The sequence below is a fragment of the Mya arenaria genome, chromosome 17, assembly GCF_026914265.1.
Source record: "Mya arenaria isolate MELC-2E11 chromosome 17, ASM2691426v1".
Lineage (NCBI taxonomy): Eukaryota > Metazoa > Mollusca > Bivalvia > Myida > Myidae > Mya > Mya arenaria.
Genome location: NC_069138.1, coordinates 29,078,185 through 29,100,163, shown reverse-complemented (window position 1 = coordinate 29,100,163; position 21,979 = coordinate 29,078,185). Strand labels below are relative to the sequence as shown.

General features: G+C 34.3%; 2 protein-coding genes across 7 annotated transcripts; one reads left to right on the top strand and one right to left on the bottom strand.

The window, feature by feature from the left end:
- Window positions 1–8: 8 nt before the first annotated feature.
- Window positions 9–1,010, bottom strand: LOC128223347 (putative nuclease HARBI1). The gene is made up of 2 exons (XM_052932626.1): window positions 587–1,010; window positions 9–52 (listed from the first exon to the last, which is right to left on the bottom strand). The coding sequence occupies exons 1-2, from the start codon at window positions 1,008–1,010 to the stop codon at window positions 9–11; spliced, it is 468 nt and encodes a 155-aa protein (XP_052788586.1).
- On the top strand, window positions 405–17,771 carry LOC128222804 (galactoside alpha-(1,2)-fucosyltransferase 1-like). 6 transcript variants are annotated; one of them, XM_052931926.1, is made up of 3 exons: window positions 405–799; window positions 9,183–9,995; window positions 16,209–17,771. In XM_052931926.1, exons 2-3 carry the CDS (start codon window positions 9,287–9,289, stop codon window positions 16,625–16,627), a joined length of 1,128 nt encoding a protein of 375 aa, XP_052787886.1. In that variant the 5' UTR covers window positions 405–799; window positions 9,183–9,286; the 3' UTR covers window positions 16,628–17,771. The 6 variants fall into 6 exon arrangements, with proteins under 6 accessions (XP_052787886.1, XP_052787890.1, XP_052787889.1 ...); XM_052931930.1 differs by lacking the exon at window positions 405–799 and adding an exon at window positions 831–1,224; XM_052931929.1 differs by lacking the exon at window positions 405–799 and adding an exon at window positions 1,417–1,511.
- The last annotated feature ends 4,208 nt before the right edge of the window (window positions 17,772–21,979 follow it).

Sequence of the window (21,979 nt, the reverse complement as noted above, 5' to 3'; positions counted from 1 at the left end):
TTAGGTGTTCAGAAAAGAGGAACTGTATACCATCTGTTACTATCAATGGCTCCTGAAAAAACATAGTAAAACTGTAATGTATTGAAATTCACACTCAGACTTTTACATCAAATGAGGAATTGGATCATTTATCAATATTTTATATATTAGTTAATTCTTTCAATACTGATGAAATACATGTAGAACTCCTTGTACATGTCATTATAACTTATTTTACTAAAATATTTACAGTATATCAACAGTAACATTTGCATTGAAATGAAGGAATATGTCAAACAGACACAATTTCATTTATATCAGTTATTGTCATGCTTAAAAATCACTTGTCAAGACTTTTTTATCATTGCTTACTTCATACATGTATACATAAAACCAGGTAAACATAAACATACATGTATTCATGACAGAAAGAGTGAAAAAGACTATAGGTGAGCTATTTTTAGGTTAACCTACATAACAGGGTACAAGGTTTACGTCCCACTAGGAATACTCTCCTTCATGGAGGTGACGTAAACAACATTTTTTAGCTGAGTAATTCCTTTAAAGTTTAAGCTTAAGAAGTGAATATTTAGTGGATATTACATACCAGCCATGGCACCGAACTGCTGCTTCACTTGACGGACACGATCACCGGAGGGGAAGCTGATATACTGGTCTGCAAGAGCAGAAAGCACCTGTCCAACCTGGCGGCAAACTCTGCTAACTGTGGGCTGGCTCAGGTTGACAGTGTCACCGACAGTCAACTGGAAAGCTCCTGTGGCCAAAAATCGCAGATAGCTTAAAACGCACAACACCAAAGGTATGGCGAAACATCTGCCTGTGTCCCGGGCAGCTGCCTGGCATAAATCAACAATGAAGTAGATCGTATCCGGCCGGAAACGATAACGAGCAAATATCTCCTCTTCCCTTAGGTCCTCCAGAGGGTTACTCCTATCGCGAAAAACACGAGGACGTGGCACTTGCCTCAGAAACATACGATCTCTAACGATAGCTCTATGTCCAGCCGCCATCTTTGAAGGTTGCAAAGCTTCTAAATTATAGACTCAACATTTGAGACTCAGGCTCAGACTTTGAACTCAAACTTTGATCTCAGAAACATTAGTGAATACCGTTTTACAGCCCAAAGTCTGAGTCTTGAGTCCTAAGTCTACATTTGAGGCTAAGACACGTACGTGAATACGGGCCCAGGTATCGTAGGATGGGATGGTATTGCTCAAGGTTAAGGTAACTGGGCATCTAAAGCTAAGAAATTATAGGCAATGTAGATTTCTCAGATATCTTGAATAACCCAATTTACATAAAATTGAAATATTTTCAGGTAACCTTCAAACAAAGGCTGTTAGATCAGTTCAAGCAAGTATTGTTTAACTCATTGCAGATAAACCCTGTTTAATATGTGTACAAAGCCTGTAAACGTGAGCATGTTAAGCAGACACGTTTATTATTGACTGCGATAGTGCTTTCATGGGTTTGTTTGCCGTATCGATCGAGTTACGCACTGTTCGTTAAGGGTAGGCTACGTCTATATTTGTACTAGTTTAAGGTAAAAATGCATTCTAAATATATTTGATTAAAACGAATTAGTAACTGGTCATATGGATTATGGAATAATAATGGATGGAACATAAATTATATATCTTGTATGTAAATATTATTTATATATTTAGAGCGGCTTGTGCTTTGGCTAATAATCTACATGTTTCAGTTAAAGCTTAGTCACTTATTTTAGGTAGCCAAATTTTGTCAAATGAATATTTCAATATTAGTTGTAGGCAAATCGGGGAGGTATTTTACGTTTGAAAGTAGTGCTTATATGTGTCTGTTATTTTACCTCCTGAAAAAATCGTCTATATATTATGAAGTCTATTTCTTCTTTGATCATTTGATAACCAATTTCTATCCGATTCAAAATGGCGGTGTTATATTTATTTGTCGAGATGTGTTGATGTGGTTATCTTGGATATTAAATTACAGGGATACATGTTTCAAAAGAACGCAAAGTTGTTGATTTAACAGTTGCACATTGAATTCCATTATTTCTGTTTCCGTAAAGGGTAGTACAGATGTAGACTTTTGTATTGTCCAACTCGAAGGCCTTGATTACTTTGAAAAGTTTCCTGTAATTCATGTTAAATATACCAACATTGAACTCTGTTTACAATTCTGGATAACGGCTCATTTTCTTATTGAGACCGAATATGATTTGTTATAATCTATATCAGAGTATTTCTACAATGCCTTTCAAGACAGTGTCAAATACGTTTGTTAATTTTATTTTAATAACGTTCCGCGTAATTGAACGAGCATGGTACTCTGTTTGAGTCAAATGCATTGCGTGTGAACGTGTGAAATGTGATGTTCATGCTTTATTTCGTTTGTGTTGTGATGTAATAAGGACTCTATTAATTTTGTTAAAGGGACTAGACAAGAGATGAAAATTGATAAACACTTACATTAATTTCAGATAGTTGTGTAGAACGCACGAAATCTAATACTTCCTGATCAGATCGCTTACAACACATGTATTTTTCGCAATTTTTGCGTATTTCCAATTCGAAATTTACTGGTTTTATATTCCACAACAAACCCGCTAAATTTAAAAATAGCGTCGGTTTATGTATCTGTACTAATCACATGAGTTTCACATGCTAAATGTATATACTATTAACTGGGAAATCTCTATGCGCTATTGTAAACGGGTAAACTCAGCAGAGATAGCGCAAAGATATACTTTTAATCATGTAAAATGGTGTATAATATGCCTCATGCTAGCTCGTATTGGTATGCATAGGCTTGTTTTGAGGAAATACTGTATTTGCCGATGTTGAAACCATCTGCATAGTGTCTATTCCCTTTAGGTTAGTTATTTTACTAGCAGATGAAATAACAGTCGTTGACCAGGCAAAGCATGTTGGAAAGGGAAATCGAATGTTCGGTGGTCAAATATATATACACTGGAGAGAAACCTTGGCAAATATGTGTTGGTACAAGTAATAAAAGTTTGTTAAAAGCTTTAGGAATTGTATTTTCGACGTTTGAATGTAATGAATCAGGCGGGAAATTCCTCTGTATGATAATTTCATTGGTATTTACAAACTTGTTATGATAGGAAAAGTGGTCAGTCCATCGATATTGGTGTATATCGGTCATTAAGCGTTGGACTCTAGTTATGAACACTATGAATATAACTTTTTAACAGACACAATCAGATGCATTGATGTTGAAATGGTTTATAATGCAAATACATTGAGCATTATTGAGTATATTGACTTTGGACGAGAATGTATTGTTAAATGCTTGTATTGCATGTGTTTGTATGTGTTTGTAACATCATTGTCCAAGCGCTATCTTACAAATTACTATTAAACATTGAAATATTCAATAGTTTTGTCTTGTAAAGTCAATGAATTGGGAATGTTAGAGGAAGTCTTGTGACAAAAAGATATGTGGAATTTTTATTTGTGCACTATGCAAAATGAATTTTAAAACGAAACTTGTACAACAAAAGCTACAGTGAGGAATGATATTCTGTAGAACCCGTAGACTGTTGAAATAGTTTTTTTTCAAAATACAAAGAGCACGTAACCAAATAATAATAAAACAGCACATACGAAAAGCTAGCACTACGTAATGCTCTCTCGACACCAACCGCGTATATTTATCCGATTTTCTGTCGGCTGCTTATAATTCTCGCCGTGGACTTTGCGAGGTGCATACCTAACACAATCTATTGTGATATGTGTTCAGCTGTTTACTCTACAACATATTATTTCTAATTCCTCATATTTTAATATTGTTGTTAACATCATGAATATTCATAATTCAAAATTAAAGATATTCACCAATCAATTGTGACTATCTTTGCAAAAATACGCTCATTAACGAATCAATGCTCGTAAATGTCCCTCCTAATTGGCTCGTGCATCGTCTGGTAAAACCTAATTGGTAAACAATATAATTGTGAAGGAGATAGACCGCTATCAAAATCTCGCTTATTGAAATCAGTGCAAATTGCAAATTGGGGTCCTAATCCGACGGTATACTCTCACAACAACTGTTATTTAATTTTTAGGAATCAGATTTTTTTCAGAATCTGAATGTATCTTATTGTATTGAAACATTTAATTTACCATAAATAAACATGTAGCAATAATATGTACAAGTCAAAAGTAAATAAATACAAACACAATGAAACATAGTCTTATGTTATCCAAGATTGGTATAATAAACACAAACAGTATAATGTTACCTTTAAGTTGTGCTGTTGTTCCATGTTTCTGGTTTGTGAGTGTTAAATACAGTTTTTCAGCAATAATCCAATGGCCCTCCGCCCAAAGTCTATTTCGATAACTCCGAAGCTGATCATGGATATCAATTCCCTACATAAAATATACACTGTTTTTTGTACCAGCTGACAAAGCAGCTAATGATGTAATCATAGTTTGACGTTTATATTATGTAAATACTATCATTGAGGAGTTACAATTTTCTTGAACTTACATTCCTAGCCAACTCAATGAAGAAAGTGTTATTAAAAAGCATATTGATTATAATGCTAAATTTCAAGTTATGTTGAATGATGATAATAAAAACATTCCTACAATACACTGGGTACATAAAAATCCGTATAAATCACGATTTATTTTTAATTCCATTTCTTGTTCTACTTAACAAATTTCAATTTTACTAACATCCTGCTTAACTGCTATTTAGTTTCATGTGAAAAATACCGAAGCAAAGTTAATGAGAATTCTGGAATTAATCTCTTTTGGTCTATCAATAATTCTTTAGATTTAGTTAATGCTTTTGAAAGGAGACGATATAAGGTCTCAGCGCATAATACTTATGACTTTTCAACGCTATATACATATATTCCACAATCTTAAGTTACAAACAAATTAACTCCTCTTATCGAAAATACTTTTGCGAGGGAGAAAACTACGTATATGGCATGGTTAATGATAAAAAAGCCTTTTTTACCAATGATCTCTCAGATAAACATATATATTGGACATGCACAGATGTTATTGAAATTTAAATTTTGTACTTAATAATTCTTTTCTAAAATTCGGTAAATGTTTATGTAAGCAAACAATTTGCATTCCAATGGGGTACGCACCTTGACTTGCAGACCTCATTTTCTAAGAGTTGGTAGTGATGTTTTGTGCTGTTGTTCCATGTTTCTGGTTTGTTTGTGTGTTCTTTACCTTTTGCGTTTACCATGTGCCAATAATCGGAGTTAATGTTTCTTCAAGTTCATGCATACTTTGATAAGATTGACCATTTACGTTTTTCTTTTCTTTATTCGGGATTGCTGGGATCAGAGTGAGGTTGTGCACACAAACTGGTTTAAACCCCAAGTAAATTTACATTTTACTGACCGTTCCAAGGCGGTACCTAACAATCCTTGGTAAACATACCTATTTGTTTTATATAGTATGTATGCACTGTGCTGTTGAGGAGTTATGTACTGTCGTTCCATGTTTCTTGTTTGTGATTCTTTGATTTTGTGTTGTGTCTTTGGCGTTTACGTCAAACTCAATTAGTAAATTTACTAACATTCTGCATTTTGCAGAATGAAGATATTAATGCAGAAACTCATTATCCGTTGAAAATAAAATCAAATAAATGAGACTTTGCTGGAGGGTAAATGAATAATCATTAAATGATATCATATTTACTTAAAAATGTTCCTTACACAAATATGTATGCAAAGCATGTATTTCAAGTGAGCTAAAATTAACGAGGGGAGAGCATCGCGTTAAAACTATCAAAATAGCGTCAATTGTGTAAATAGAGGGGGTTTAAAGGAACCGTACATTGTTTTCTTGCCAGTACTGTTTCATCGTCTGTATTTTGTGAATTTTAAACATTATTTTCCGAGTACTCGACTCTCGAGAAGTGAATACTCGAGTACTCGGACGGTCGATTGAGAACTCAGGTACTCGTTGCCACTCCTAATAACTTATTAGGTAAGGTTGTGAGAGGGGAGGTGGGGGGCGGCTGTCAGAAATATAGGAGTTAATCTGGATATGAAGCCATGTATTCATCTGAAAGGCAAACTAGATGATAACTCGTAAAGTCATGATGTAATTGCTCTACTTGCTTAAAGTGACTCTTTTATTTAAAATCAATACCAAACACATTATAAATTTGTTTAGCCTGTTAACGCGATAGACAGTCGTTTCTATTTATAATGTGTGGGTTAAGGTACATCGACATTTAGAAACATTTCTACATCGAAGCATTTGGAAACTCGGTTTTTTCTCTCACGAATATTCGTTAAAATTAAATAAACACTAAAACGGCACGCTGACAATTGATTACGATACATCTAACAAATTGATTTATAACAGTAAAATGGATTACTAGCGAAATCTACGCGTAAGAAAAGGTATAATAAATTATAAATTTAAGTAGACCTAGGGTCGTTTTGTACGTGATTTAAAAAAACATATGTGTTTTAATTCATCTTTGTAAGTCTTAAATCATTTCTATTAGCTAAATGTTTGAAAAGCATGTTCATATTTTTACATGTACATATGTACATGTTACATATTTTTACATGTACATATCTACATAATTTATGTGTATGAGTAAGTACACTTTATCTGGATTATTTTATCTAAGAAAAATGTTAAACTTAATTACTGTTTATTATCATTTTATGTGTTTTGGTACTCAACATATCTCTAATATACCATCATACATGTATATATCTGTTATTTGTTTGCAAAATGCATATTTCCACAGTTAACCTGTGAGTAGTTAGGGGCTCGAACCCACAAATGCTTGGACACTAACAAAACTCATTTGCTTGATGTAGGTCTTGCGAATTCGGTCAAAACACCAGACTGTCTTGACTCCTTATCAACCGTATGCACAACAACTACATGTTTATGTGGTGGTCGGGGTGTTGGTGGTGGTGATCATGGTGATGGAGTTGATGTAACGATAAATTTCATCAGTAGAACAGCTTAGATAAACATTATCAAACTAAATTGTATCAGCTTGTTTTTTAAAATAAAATGGCGAAATATTACTGTTTATATTTTATTTTGTATATGTATGCCAGTAAAATTATCTATACAAATTAGTAAGAAATGTTTTAAAGTACAACTTTTTTTTCCTTTACAAGAAAACATTCTTGATGAATAATGTACTTAAGGGGAATGAAAACCAAATCAGTATTAACTTAGCATTGATTAGTTATCATCTGTGCATACTCTGCAAAAACAAACGCATGGGAAAAAGCCAAACTTCAAATGTTGAAGAGTGAAGAATTATTGTGTAAAAAATCTAAATGTTAGAATTCCAATGACATATGATAACAGAATGTCAAACATATTTTTATATGTTATTATAACATAGTCGAGAATTTTTACTTTGGCATTGTTGGAGGGGTATTTCCGCCCGCTCTATTGTTTTTGTTTTTTCACATATTTTAAGTTAAATGTACACTTTTATAAACACTGCATTCTGAGCTAATACATAAGTAAAATGCATTTATTTGAAAGAGTACATTTAATGAATAAGTCCAACTAAGCTTTATCATTTTCTATAAGAATAACGTTGATTTTAAGCGTTTTGTTAGCTATAGAAATGTATGGTTACATGACATTATATATATATATATATATATATATATATATATATATATATATATATATATATATATATATATATATATATATATTCGTTAAAATTGGACGGTTAACTATCATAAATTGTCTTATTAATTGTTCAATAGACATCATAGAAAATATTAAAAATGATTTGACCAGCTGGCCTTAAATTTTAACTATTTGGTGAATTTAATAAAACTGTTATATATTTTCAAAAATCGAAAAACTACTCTGTTCCGAAAAGACCAATCAAAAGGATTTTTTTTCATTTTTTTCCAATACAATTTTCATTTGAACTTAAGTTTTCGGTTAATTGAAGTTTACTTGACCAGAAGCTGTGCTTATTTTTTAATCTCTGATACTGTGATACTTTTTCAAATATAGACAAAATAGCTACTTATCGCTTTTTTGTAGCCACAAATAACTTTTTAATTCACGTTAAAAAAATATGTAATTGGATAAAAGTTCCATAGTGTACCATGATTATAACTATGTTGGTGGTTAAAGCTTTATAAAAGTGTGTATTACGTGGCTAATACCTTAAAACATTGTTGCAAACATAATACGTTATAAACGTGTTTGACTTAAAGAGGGGAAGGGGAAATGAATAACCGGCAGGTTTAACTTAAAAGGTGATTTGCACTCCATATAAACAATGCGCTTTAGATGCCAGTATTTACATTTTTCTGACCGTTCCAAGGCGTTACCTTACGCTCCTTGATAAACATACCTAGTTTTTTTGTTTATAGTAAATATGCACTGCGTTGTTTGTCGAGTTTTGTGCTGTTGTTCCACGTTTCTTGTTTGTGACTTTTTGTTTTTGTGTTCTATGTATTTGGCGTTTACTTTGTGCCATTAAACGGGGTTAATGTTTAAACTTTTGGCTACTGAGCTAGTTTCTGTAGTTTGTCACATAAATATTGAGTCCAAATTTACATTTTATTACAATATAAAAGATAAAACGTAATACAATAGTTAAAAATGCACCATTTAAGACTAGCAATTGTAAGAATTTTCTTAGGGGAGAACCCCAAAATCCTTTTGCCAACTCTTTAAACCTAAGAAATTTCGGTTCGGGGGGAGGGCCGAAAGTTAAACACTTACAACTTCTCTAACGTCAACTCCTGGACCCGCCCCTGCTACATATTTTGCGATCAGTGTGCCAAACATCAAGGTTGTCTTACTTTCAAAAATTCATTTCCAGAAGAGGTAGTCTTATAGTCTTAAAATTTGGTAGAAATAGTGACCATGACCTGGTCATGGCCTCTATCCTCAGACTTTTTTACGCAAATAGCCACAACGGCAGTTTTAGCAGAATGTAACATTCATATCTATACGATGGACAGTGCGACTTCTTTAAGCCACACAAGAACCTGCACAATATAAACAATACAAATAAACAAGCCACAAGCAATGTTTTAAGACATATGTAAATTATTTTTACCATCAACCGCTATTTTTTAAAAACGAGTATTTGTAAATTGTATTTAGTTTAAAATGAAACCTTCCTTCAAATACATCTTCAAAATAATTTTTAGACTATTGTATATATTTCAGACGAGCATCGCTGTATTAACTTCAGGGGACGATAACCATAGGTGGCCGTATCGACAAGAAATAGTGATAGGAACAACTTATCAGTACATGTGAGAAGACTGAAAATGATGCAGGAAGTGACGGATACGAGCGGAAAAAAGAACCATTGGCGAAAATACTGCATGTTAATAATATTGGTAACCATATGTTTTATATACCTTTTTCAAGAAAATATGTTTACACTGAATGGTACAATAAACCAACAAGGAAATAACACAATGAGCAAGCCAAGAAATTACTCTACCTATGCCTATGGCGATGATTGTTTTGAAATATTCTGGGCAAAGTATGCTAACCACCAGATAAGGAAAAACAGTGGACAAGAAGATAGTAGAGTATTGCATGATATGATTGATGCAAATCGAAACATTACTCGTAAGAATAGAACTTGCAATACATATCTTACGTTAAATGATCCGCAGGGAGGCGCTGGGAACCTCTTGTTTAAAATCGCAGCTTTAATTGGAGTGGCCAAGAGACATGGATTTTTACCTCGGACGACGTTTAATAACCATAGAATATTCAAGTGGTTTGAATTGCCACACATATATTATAGGTTCCCGGCAACAAATTCCATTCTGGTTAAGGAAGAAAGGCATGAGTACCAAACGGTGGTTGAAACGTTGGACACATCTCGCAATTGGACGTTAGGTGGATTTCGCCAGAGTTGGAGATATTTTGCTAATGCGACAAATGAAGTGCGGCAGATGTTTACTCTAAAGGCCGAATATACGGATAAAGCTAAAGGATTCCTTAGAAACATATCGTCACCAGGTACCTAACTTTCACTATGCTACATTAAACTAAATAACTAAGAAGTTTATTCATTTGTTGTTGTTTTTCATATCTAAAGTCAAGCTTGAGAATAACTTGAAAACACATAATTTTCATATCAAAGTAGGCTAACATTTTTTTGTCTGATCCAGTTGTTCGTGTATATCATGTTTTGGACTTGTTTTTTGTCAGTTTTTGGTCCAAAAAACTTTCATACATAATTTCAAACCAAACAACGAAACATTGTGAAGTTAAGGCTGTCTTCTACATCATCGACATCATCTGGTCAAATTCCATAGACATTGAGTATCATGTAAGAAATAATTCTTTGAACAGAACGACCCGAAAATAGAAAATGCTTGAACAAGCGGCATTTTTCTGTCATCATAGCAACAGTCCACAGTCAAACGATAGGCATTTATTTGTTAAAGGTTTTTGCCTTTTGAAAATAAATATTCAGGATTTTTTTAGAAAACAACACTTCACTTCTGCTTGAAAATTATACGCGTTTATCTTTTCTTTTCATCAAAACCAAAACATGCATATGATTCAGGTACAGATGAATATAAATATCGGCGATATTTAGACGCTTTTATACTGTTGAATTTGTGAATACCTAGCTATAAATAAAAGTATTCAGGCTAATATTTTTTCATCTGTATATAATTCAAACGCATATTATTTTCTTTTGATAATAAAAGTCAAATGAGTAAAGCATGATTTCTGATTTCTATTTTAATACAGAAAAAAGTAAGTTCACGCTTGTCGCGCCTACAGCCGTATACAGTGTCGGTCACGGTTTTGTGAACATCTTACTGGCATGTAAACGAAGCTTTGAAATGATAAATGATCGACTGAAATACTTGTTCATTTGAATAGCTAAGCCTTATTAAATACACATAAGGCATTCAGCGATCAACCTTGAAGCAGTTCGCTGAACTGAAACCAGAGCACTACCGAAGTGGTAGGGTATAAATGAGCTGGTTGATTTTAAGGCAGCCAATGGTAAAGTGATAACACACTTGAATTTCAATCCAGGGGTCGAACATTCCATTCCCTATCATACCAATAAAAATACTAATCGTCTTCTATAAATTGTGGGCCTCGTGTGATATTGATATACACTTCTGCAAGATAAAGAAATAGGGCAGTTTTATCCGGGATTCCATTTTGTCTGTGCACTTTGCTCCAATAACCTTATATGAAGCATTCGCCGAATGGGTCTTGCCCGAGTGCTAGTATCATTAAACCTTACACACACACCCTTGGATTGGCGTAGGGTAATTTTATTTATGCCTTGCTTTTGGTAATTGGAATACTGTGAATAGTGGTCATCTTTTGTTTGTTTTATTTTACTCTTCAAATGAGTTTGACCACCCTTAACAGTTGAATGCTAGATTTGTGCGTTTTCAACCTATATAAAAATATAATAAAAAACAGAGCTAAGCCAAGTAGTCGAAAATTAAAAAAAAACTGTTTAGGGACACAAGCCAAGTTACGAACGACAATGAACTATAGACACAAATATATTTACATCACATACACAAATAAAAACACCAAAAACAAACTGACACCACATACACAAATACAAACACCACAAACAAACTATACTCTCATCGAAATTGTTTTACCTTGTAATGATTGAATTACCGCCTTGGAAGGAGACAAGAGTTCACTGGAACTCGAGTCTTTTGTGGGCTTTTAACAAATGATAATGGCCATAATCTTAGACTTGTCTCATCATTAATCAATTATTACTAAAAAAGATTATATAAGCCAAATTAGAGCACGCATCAACTTGAAAACAATGAAGAATTATCCCCAAAATAACACATACACTTATAAATTATTTTCAAGCACTCAACGACCGGATACCAACATCACCTGTTAAAGAAGGAATCAATTATTTAAATCAACAATTAATTAGACAATTACGTATTATGTGAGGAGAAGTAGTTTTATCAAATCAATATCACAATAGGCTTAGATAGGAGCTACTCGATGGCCTGTACTCTATGACCTTGTCATACACTTTATTGTGTAAATTGAAACCCAACGTGCTGCTTTTAATTCATTATGTGCTTGCAATCGATAATTTCCTCATGTCTGTAAACACTCTTTGCATTGAGTGTATGAATACAAATCATTGCCACTCATAGTCCTCAACAAGAAAAATCTTCGCAATCGTACGTTGTTTATTGTAACAGGTCCAATTTATATATGTTATTAAGACAGAACAAACACCTTTATATTCTTTGTGCAATTAAATTAAAAAACATAATTTTAATAGCCATGTGTACAACACCCAGTGTGTTAAGTTATCAAATACTAGCAATTTCCACAAGGAAAATGTAAAACTTTATAACCCAAAGTGCCATATCAAATATAAACGCACTACCGTATTTAACATTATAAATTCCAATGATAAATACATATATACAGCAAGGTAAATTTTAAAAATTTGTAATACATTATTATACACCCGACAAACGAAGACACACAATTTTCCTTGTCCGGAGCATAACTTGAAACCCACTGAATGTTATTTAATTAAACTACTTAAAACAGAGAACATAATGGGATGAAGAGCACTGTTCGAGAACAATAGCTCCATTAAAAATACAGAGTTATTTTCCTTGTTATTTTTACATGTCCGGAGCATAACATAATAACAATTGATGGAATTGAAGTAAACTTCATACAATTGTAAAGTGCAAAGTATGTACACTGTACACGAACCATAACTATATTCATGACAATCATGGATTTGTTACCCTTCTTTTTTCAAATCTGGAGCATAACTTGAAAGTAACTGGATGGTATTTAATTTAACTTTATACAGAGTCGGTGCATTGCTCAATAACTATAACTATATTTCAGCCAATAACAGAGTAATTGCACATTGTTTTAGTTTTGTCTGAAGCATAACTTGAAAAATACTGGACGGAATTCAATTAACCGTCATAGAATGCTGATTCCCAATAAAAGAAAGTACATTGTATAAGAACAAGAAACTATATTCTAGCAATTTACATCATTATTGTCATTTGTTATTTATAATTCTCATTACGGTTATCAACTTCATTTTTTTCTGTTTTTATTGTGCTTAAGGTATTAGCCATGTATTACACACTTTTATAAAAGCTTTAACCATCAACAAAGTTATAATCAGGGTATACTATTGGACTTTTATCCAAATTTTGAAGATTTTGAATTAAAAAAGTTATTTTTCATTTTGATTCATCTTGTGCCTCTTCGGAACAGAGCAGTGTTTCGATGTTTGAACATGTATAGCAGTTTCATAAAATTATAAAAAAAATAGTTAAATATAAGGCAAGCTGGTAAAATCATTTTAAATATTATCTATGATGTCTATGGAACAATTTAAGAGATAATTAATGATAGTTTACCGTCCAGTTTTGAAGAAAATATACGTAATGTCATGTAACCATACATTTGTTTAGCTAATTAAATGCTTAAAAACAATCATTTTCTTGTAAAAAATTCTTAAGCTTAATTGGACTTATTAATAAAATATACTCTTTCAAAGAATTGCATTTTACTTATAATATTAACTCAGAATACAGAGTTTAAAAAATGAGTGTACTTTTAAACTACAATATGTGAAGAAACAAGAACACTAAGCGGGCGGAAATGAACCTCCAAGTATGCCAAAGTGAAAGTTCTCAACAAATCTAATTTTAATATTATAACATGTAAACAATCTCTGTGGATAATTTGATCTCTATGTGTTTGACCATCTGTTTTATGTTGTCATTGCTATTCTAACATTTAGATTTTTTTCACAATAATTCTTCACTTGTAAACAATCTCTGTGGGTAATTTGATCTCTATGTGTTTGACCATCTGTTTTATGTTGTCATTGCTATTCTAACATTTAGATTTTTTCACAATAATTCTTCACTCTTCAACATTTGAAATTCTGTCTGTTCCCATGCGTTTGTACTTGTAGAGTGTGCACAGATGATAACTTCTCAATGCTGAGTCAATGCTGATTTGGTTTTCATGCCCCTTCAGTTACCGATCAGAATGTTAAGAGCTGTAAAGGAAATGGTTGTACTTTGAAGCCTTTCAAACCAATTATTATATATAAATATACTGGCATACATATACAAAATAAAATATAAGCAGTTAAATATTTCTCGACATTGTTTTGAAAAGCAAGCTGATACTTATATACTAGTAAAATGAAAATCATCATCATCATCATCATCATCATCATCATCATCATCATCATCATCCCCACCACCATCACCACCATCACCACCAACACCACCAACACCACTTTATTATTCAATATAGTGTGTTAAAAAAACAACAAAAAACAAATCAAATATGGTTTATATAAAATACTCACATCATCTTTATCAGAAGCGACTGCCTTGTGCATAGACATTGCTGTCAAATCGGCTTTAAAGGATCCAACATTTAATGTTCTTTATGACCCAGTGTTGTTGACTTTGTAATATTCAGTCATTTTCCTGCCTGAAATAAATTAGACTTCTGATCATCAACCAGCAGAAACTACCACCGTAAAATCCGAATGCACAAGTATTATACATTCTGCACTAATATCTGTTTAAGCCAAGGGTAATGGGTGGTAGGCACGAATATGTAACTGTTGTGCATATGGTTGATTAGGATTCCAGACAGTCTGGAGTTTTGGCGAGACCTACACCAAGCAAAATGAGTTTTGCTAGTGTCCAAGCAGTTATGGGTTCGAGCCCCAAACCACGCACAACTTTTTCCCACTGGTTAACTTTAAAAATATGCATTATGTAAACAAATAACGGGTATGTACATGTATCTTGGTATCTTAGAAATTAGTCACGTACAAAAACGCTTAAAATGATACTAAACAAAATTTTAAGTCTAATATTTTTCTAACATAAAATAATCAAATTAAAGATGAGATACTCATAAACATAAATAATGTACATAAGTACATGTAAAATTTTAAACATGTAAATATTAAAGTACATGTAAAAATATGAACATGCTGTCTAAACATTTAGCTAATAAAAATGACTTAAGAATTCTAAAAATAAATTAAAACACTAACGTTTTTGAACACATAAACGTAAAAACTGCTCAATGTCTACTTACATTCATAACGCTTGGACACGAATATCTGAATATTCCAGTCCCATGATCATGATGATTGTTGACATTTTGATTTTTCGACAGAAAACCTTCTCTTACGCGTATAATTCACTTATAATCCATGTTTTACTGAAATGACTCAAATTGTTAGATGTATCGTAATCAACTGTCAACGTGGACTTTTAGTGTTTATTTATTTTAAACGTATATTCACAAGAAAAACATCACCGAGTTTCCAAATTTTACGATGTAGAAATTTCATTATTGGCCTATGAATAGCGGGGAAATACCTTCTGTTTCTAAAAAGAAGCAACATCCGGTACAGGCCGAATACGTCCGATGTTTGTCGCGATCTATTACGGCGAGTGGCGATATATGTCGATGTTACCCGATGTTTCCCTAGTTGTCTTATTAAGGCTTATATCTTAAATGTAGACACTAATATTTCATAGTTGCACAAACATTTCAACTTTTTGGTTTTGTTTTTCCAAAGTTATATTTAAAGGTCAATCTCAGAGCGAGACTGAGATGGAATGTAGAATATTGAAATTCAGGATCCCCTCTTGGCGAATATTGACGATCGTCCACCCTCCGGTCATTCAACAGGAAATTTCCGATATGCATGTTAACCCTAATTCAAATTTTGATAAATATATATATTCACAATTAAATCTATTCAGGCGTGTCTTTAATGTATTGCATCAAAATTCGTCTTTTTCTTTTCACTTGCATACAACTCAATCCAATTACAAGGTGCCGTGTAAATTTTGTTTTATTAGGTTTGTTGATCATGTGAAGTTTATCTATTGTCAATTATATGCACGCAATATTTTCAATAAAAGAACATGACCTACTTTATGTATTATAGCTTTAATTCCGCAATATAAGATAAATCATTTCAGTATTCTAACCGTTTGAAGAAACAGCCGTCCTGTTTTATTCTACATAGTATACATGATTGTTTGTAGATAAGCTGTTGCCCTCGGCTCACCCGATACATTCCTCCGTTTTGCCGGCACTAACCTAGTATTCTCTATGTCATACCATGGTTTCAAAAAATCCTAATAACCTTCTCGGTGTTCATTACAGATGCTGTGAACGTTTGCGTACATGTTAGAAGAGGAGACATGCTTCAGAAGGTGACAATAAAACGTGGGAATACCCCCTCGGATCCGGCGTATCTCAAAAGGTCAATGGACTACTTCAGAAATCGGTTTAACAACAGAAGGGTCAACTTTGTGATAATTAGTGACGACATGAAATGGTGCAAAAACAATACATCAGGACCAGACGTGTTCTTCTCCCCATTTCAAACCGATGTCTTGGACTTTGCACTTATGGTGTGTTGTGATCACGTGATTGTTACAATCGGGTCATTTGGTTGGTGGGGCGCTTGGCTCTCCGGTGGAATAACAGTGTATTTCTCCGCGTGGCCAACCAAAGGTTCTTCCCTTGATAGAGATTTGAACAAAACGGACTATTTTCCAGACAACTGGATTAGTATGTAATGTCATTACTTTTAAAATCTTCATGTGAAAGAGTATACAATTATACGGACATAACGATATTCTGTTATGAAACATTAACATTGAATATTTTTGTTATTTTCTTTTGTAATTTGAGTATTGTTCTGTTCCTGATGATTTATTGTACTATAGTAAGTTGCAAATGCCTTTGAAAATAAACCCACAGTTTAAACCCACGGTCAAAATGACCTTTTTCTGGAGCTAAAGGTATTCGACTCACATATATGTGAATTTTAGATACCTGCTGACACCATACTATTAAGGTATCATTGACCAGGTTAATTTAGGCTTTCAGAGAACAAGCGTATGTTTGGGTCGGATGCCTTAAGGGGATGTCTGATGAAAAACTAGTCCGTTCAAAACTTAAAGTTCAATATTTTATTACATAAGGCATAAACATTTGGAGGTGTTTTGAGGAAAAAAGTTAAGTTGAAAAGAACTTGCTATAGGGATTGTTTCAGATGCACTCCAACCAACAATGATAAGAGGCTTTGTGGTATTTGCTTGTAATTTTAGGAAAGATGTTTGCATTGTGTAACCAGGAAGTGTTCAAATTTAAGTAGCTATGTACCACTCGATTTTGATTAGATTTCATATGCTTTAGTTTGTCTTTTTATGTTATTGTATTTCTTTTTATTATTATTCAAACGCGTTCAGATTGGTCTACATAGACTGATCTTCCGTTTTGATATTACCTTAATGTCAATGCTTTCTCAAATTGTAATTTGTAAAATTTGGTTTTGACTAAAATTTACAAAACACACACTGTTATTCTACATAACCAGATAATTATATTTGTTTTATTGACTGTTTGTCTACGTGCATTGTTGGAGTTTGTGTTTAAAGAAATAGATAAAACAAACCAACCAATGTTATTTAAATAACATAACATGTATATCGTATTTCTGTTAACACACTCTACTCTGTTATCACCCTGTAATCAACGACCTTACATTTAACAGGCAGTGTTATTTTAAGCTATATTTTTCATTTGTGATACACTCAGAAAAGGTCATTTTAGCTTATCTGTTTTATTTAATAAATCCTTGGTGCAGACCCCAGCAGCTAGTAGAGGGCAAAAAAACCCATCCCTTTACATCCTTACATAATAAACGCAACACTCATGTAGTTGTCTCATCTTTGTTTCCCCGTTTAAAATAGTGAATAATGTGGTTTCCCAGTTTAAATCATATCTGTTTATGAGTACAGATAAATAAACCGACGATAGTTTCTAACTTCCTGGGATTTACGTGGTAGACAACCCTAGTAAATTTCGAATTAGAAAAATGCGCAATAACTGCGTAAGATCTTTTGTTGTTAGCGATGCGATACATCATTAAGTTAGATTCAATGTACACAACGATGTTGTTTTTAAGTACGTTTTTAACAATTTTCTTTTTTTCCTTGCAAGTGTACCATCTGGTGTCTAGTCTCTTTTAAAGTTAGGTTCAGGTTCATCACACCAGAGCCGCTCGAGCACCTGTCCAATCCCTTCTTGGTGCTCCTGCCTCTTCACCACTTTGAGACCAAGTACTTAGACAAGTTAACTGGAATTGGTATTGTTTTATTTAAATTACCAACTTGAAATGCTTTAGTGTTTCAAATCAAACCCCGTGTTTCTGTTTTTGGTCTATCAGAATGAGGGTCAAACTCCAATATGCCCTTTGTTTATTCATGAATCAACTAACCTTGATCAGCCCGGAAATACGGTCATCAATACAAGCCCTGCGAGTAATGCCTGCTTTCTAGTGGCCCCATCGTATCTCTTCGCTATTGGTGACTTTCGACAGAAAATACTCTTGAAGTAGCAAGTACTTGTTTCACAAACACGATGTAATATCATTTTGGACTTGTGGGTTCAAAGTGAGTCCTCAAGGCGTGTCATTAATGACCAAAATAACGCATGAACTTATGAACAACATTTACAAATAATGTGATGCTGGGAGAATGGTTAAAAGAAACATATTTTAAATTACTATGTCTGGCAATTATTGAAAGTCATTGACTTGATCCCAATCCCGGACTACATCATTATTAGTTTTTTTTATGAAGCATGGCAAACATATAGAGATCATGTTGTCCGGTGGCAGCTTCTTCGTCGTCATCCGCGTTATCATCCGCTCTCACGCATTGACAATCCAATCTTTATCAAACTTGATCACAATGTTAACTGGCATAATATCAGGACCGCGTTTGATTAACAGAGAGATCGAACGATATATTCGAGGGTTATGGTGCTTGACTTGTCAAAATTGTACCAAGTCATATTTTCCGCTTTCTTACTTAAACATTTATTACCCAAACGTTTCCAAAATGTGTTACAATATTAATGGTCAAAATACCACACTGAGATTGACCAATAGTCGAATCATATTATTAACTATGGAATTATCGCACTTTATTTTAAACATTAACCTCATTCACTGCGTCCATTTTTACACATTATTTTCTACTAAGGGTTCACATGTTTAAGGCCAAAATGATTCAACAATTTCGATCAACTTCCTAATCAGACTATTTACTCTAGAGTTAGGGCCCTTAAATTTGCAAAATTTGATCAAATGAACTTTAACTCTTGTCTCATATTCAAGCATTTCTTGTCCAATCCTTATCAAATTAGGTGACAATGCTAATGAGTATAATTTGATTTGTTTTCTTTCGTTAACAAGAATGTAAGCATTATTTATTATTTATCTACGACCATTAAAAATGACAAAATGGTCAAATTCATGTTGTTAATTTCAGAAGGCAGCGCTCATGATTCCATTGTGTTCAGTGATCAAGTAATGTTTGGTACATCCGAGTACACTTGCATATTTCTTAATACATGAGAGGAGTCAAAGAAATAATTGATTTAAAGTTATATTTTACTATTTTTAAGCAGATGTTGCATTTATAATTATGCACATATCTTTATTCACTATAGTGCGTTACACTTTATAACTTAATTGTATTGATTGGTACTCCTAAAAGGCTTCGGGTTCAAACATCTTTATTGTTTAGATCTTACTCTCAAAGAAAGGTTTCCTGATAACAAAATAACAGTACTAGATTTGGCCCTAGAGGGAAGAGGAAGTGACCTATAATGTAAGGCTGGCGTTTCCTCTATGATATTTGAGAGGTGGTACTTCACGTATATATATCTAAATAGAAAGTACCAGACACAACAGCCTGAATTCGGGTCTTGTATACGTCCAACTATGCACGAGTATAATTTGAATAAAGAATATTTCTTTGCGTGGTGACTGTATAATTATTTGTATATTCATTTGAATGTCATCATGTTAAAAGTCCTAGACACTCTTTCGTTTTCGACCAGTGACTATGTTTGCAAATACATAGTTGGATATACGCCGCATGGCTTATTGGATGTGGAAATAAACCTTGATATATATGGTTGGAGGTGTACGTGTTCTCTAAGACACAGCTTACTTCACTGAAATTAATACCCGATGTAGCCAGTGTTCGGGTTTTGTAAAATTATTGGCCATGTTTGAAGTGGCTCAAACGGGTTAAAGAGTTTTTCCATGCTGGTGTACGATTTTTCTATGACACCTGGTATGTTATTCTCCGCCGACCTGACTCTAGTGAGTACAAGACTGAGACTAAAGTCCTGTTCATGCATTCCACGTCCAAGTATGAAAAGTACTTCAAAAGGGTTAGCGAGTCTTCCTAGGTGGATGTACGTGCCCTGAATGACAACTGCTAGCTTGTTCTCCGCCTAATTCACCCTAATAAATACAAGAACGTGCCGGAATTCGGGTTTCGTACTCATCTCGGCACCAACTTTGCGAGTCTTTTCATTCTAGTGCGTACCAGAAATTGCTGGAATTCGGGTTTCGTACTTATCTCGGAACGAATTGTGAGAGTTTCGTACTCATCTCGGCACCAACTTTGCGAGTCTTTTCATTCTAGTGCGTACCAGAAATTGCTGGAATTCGGGTTTCGTACTTATCTCGGAACGAATTGTGAGAGTTTCGTACTCATCTCGGCACCAACTTTGCGAGTCTTTTCATTCTAGTGCGTACCAGAAATTGCTGGAATTCGGGTTTCGTACTCATCTCGGAACGAACTGTGAGAGTTTCGTACTCATCTCGGCACCAACTTTGCGAGTCTTTTCATTCCAATGAGTACCAGAAACTGCCGGAATTCGGTTTTTGTACTCATATCGGCATCACCTTTGCAAGTATTTCCACTCTAGTGAGTACCAGAAACTGCCAGAATTCGGGTTTCGTACTTATCTCGGCACCAACTTTGCGAGTAGTTTCATTCCAGTGAGTACCGAAAGTGCCGGAATTCGGGTATCGTACTGAGCTCGGCACCAGCTGTGCGCTTCTTTCCACTCTAGTGAGTACCATAAACCGCTAGAATTCGGGTGTTGCGGTACGACACCCGGTGACTAATCAATTTAAGGTTTGTGGAGAAACCAATCGGTTATTCAAGGAAACAACCGCCCTGGAATAAACACTTGTCCGGTCCGAAAACAATTTGCTCTGCTCGGAACATGTTCTGCTGTAAGGCTATCCTGCTGTTACGACAACTTCACACACTGGTTAGGAAATAACAAAACACACTAGATACGAGAAGGCCAACGTCAAAACGAATGTTTATGTCATAGCTTGTGTAGAACATGAATACAAAAGTGTGTGTTAACTTTATTTGAATGTAGTTCATGAAGATGTCACTATCGCCCAACCCGACACTCCCCGGAGCAGCTCTTACTACTAGTCTTATTACTGATCGACGTTATGTAAGTCATGAAGATGTTACTTTCGCCCGCCCCGACACTCCCCGGAGAAGCTCTTACTACTAGTCTTTTTACTGATCGACGTTATATAAGTCATGAAGATGTTATTATCGCCCGCCCCGACACTCCCCGGAGCAGCTCTTACTACTACTCCTATTACTGGATCGACGTGATATAAGCCATGAAGATGTTACTATCGCCCACCCCGACACTCCCCGGAGCAGCTCTTACTACTAGTCCTATTACTGGATCGACGTTATGTAAGTCATGAAGATGTTACTATCGCCCGCCCCGACACTCCCCGGAGCAGCTCTTACTACTAGTCCTATTACTGGATCGACGTTTTATAAGTCATGAAGATGTTACTATCGCCCACCCCGACACTCCCCGGAGCAGCTCTTACTACTAGTCCTATTACTGGATCGACGTTTTATAAGTAATAAAGATGTTACTATCGCCCGCCCCGACACTCCCCGGAGCAGCTCTTACTACTAGTCCTATTACTGGATCGACGTTATGTAAGTCATGAAGATGTTACTATCGCCCGCCCCGACACTCCCCGGAGCAGCTCTTACTACTACTCCTAT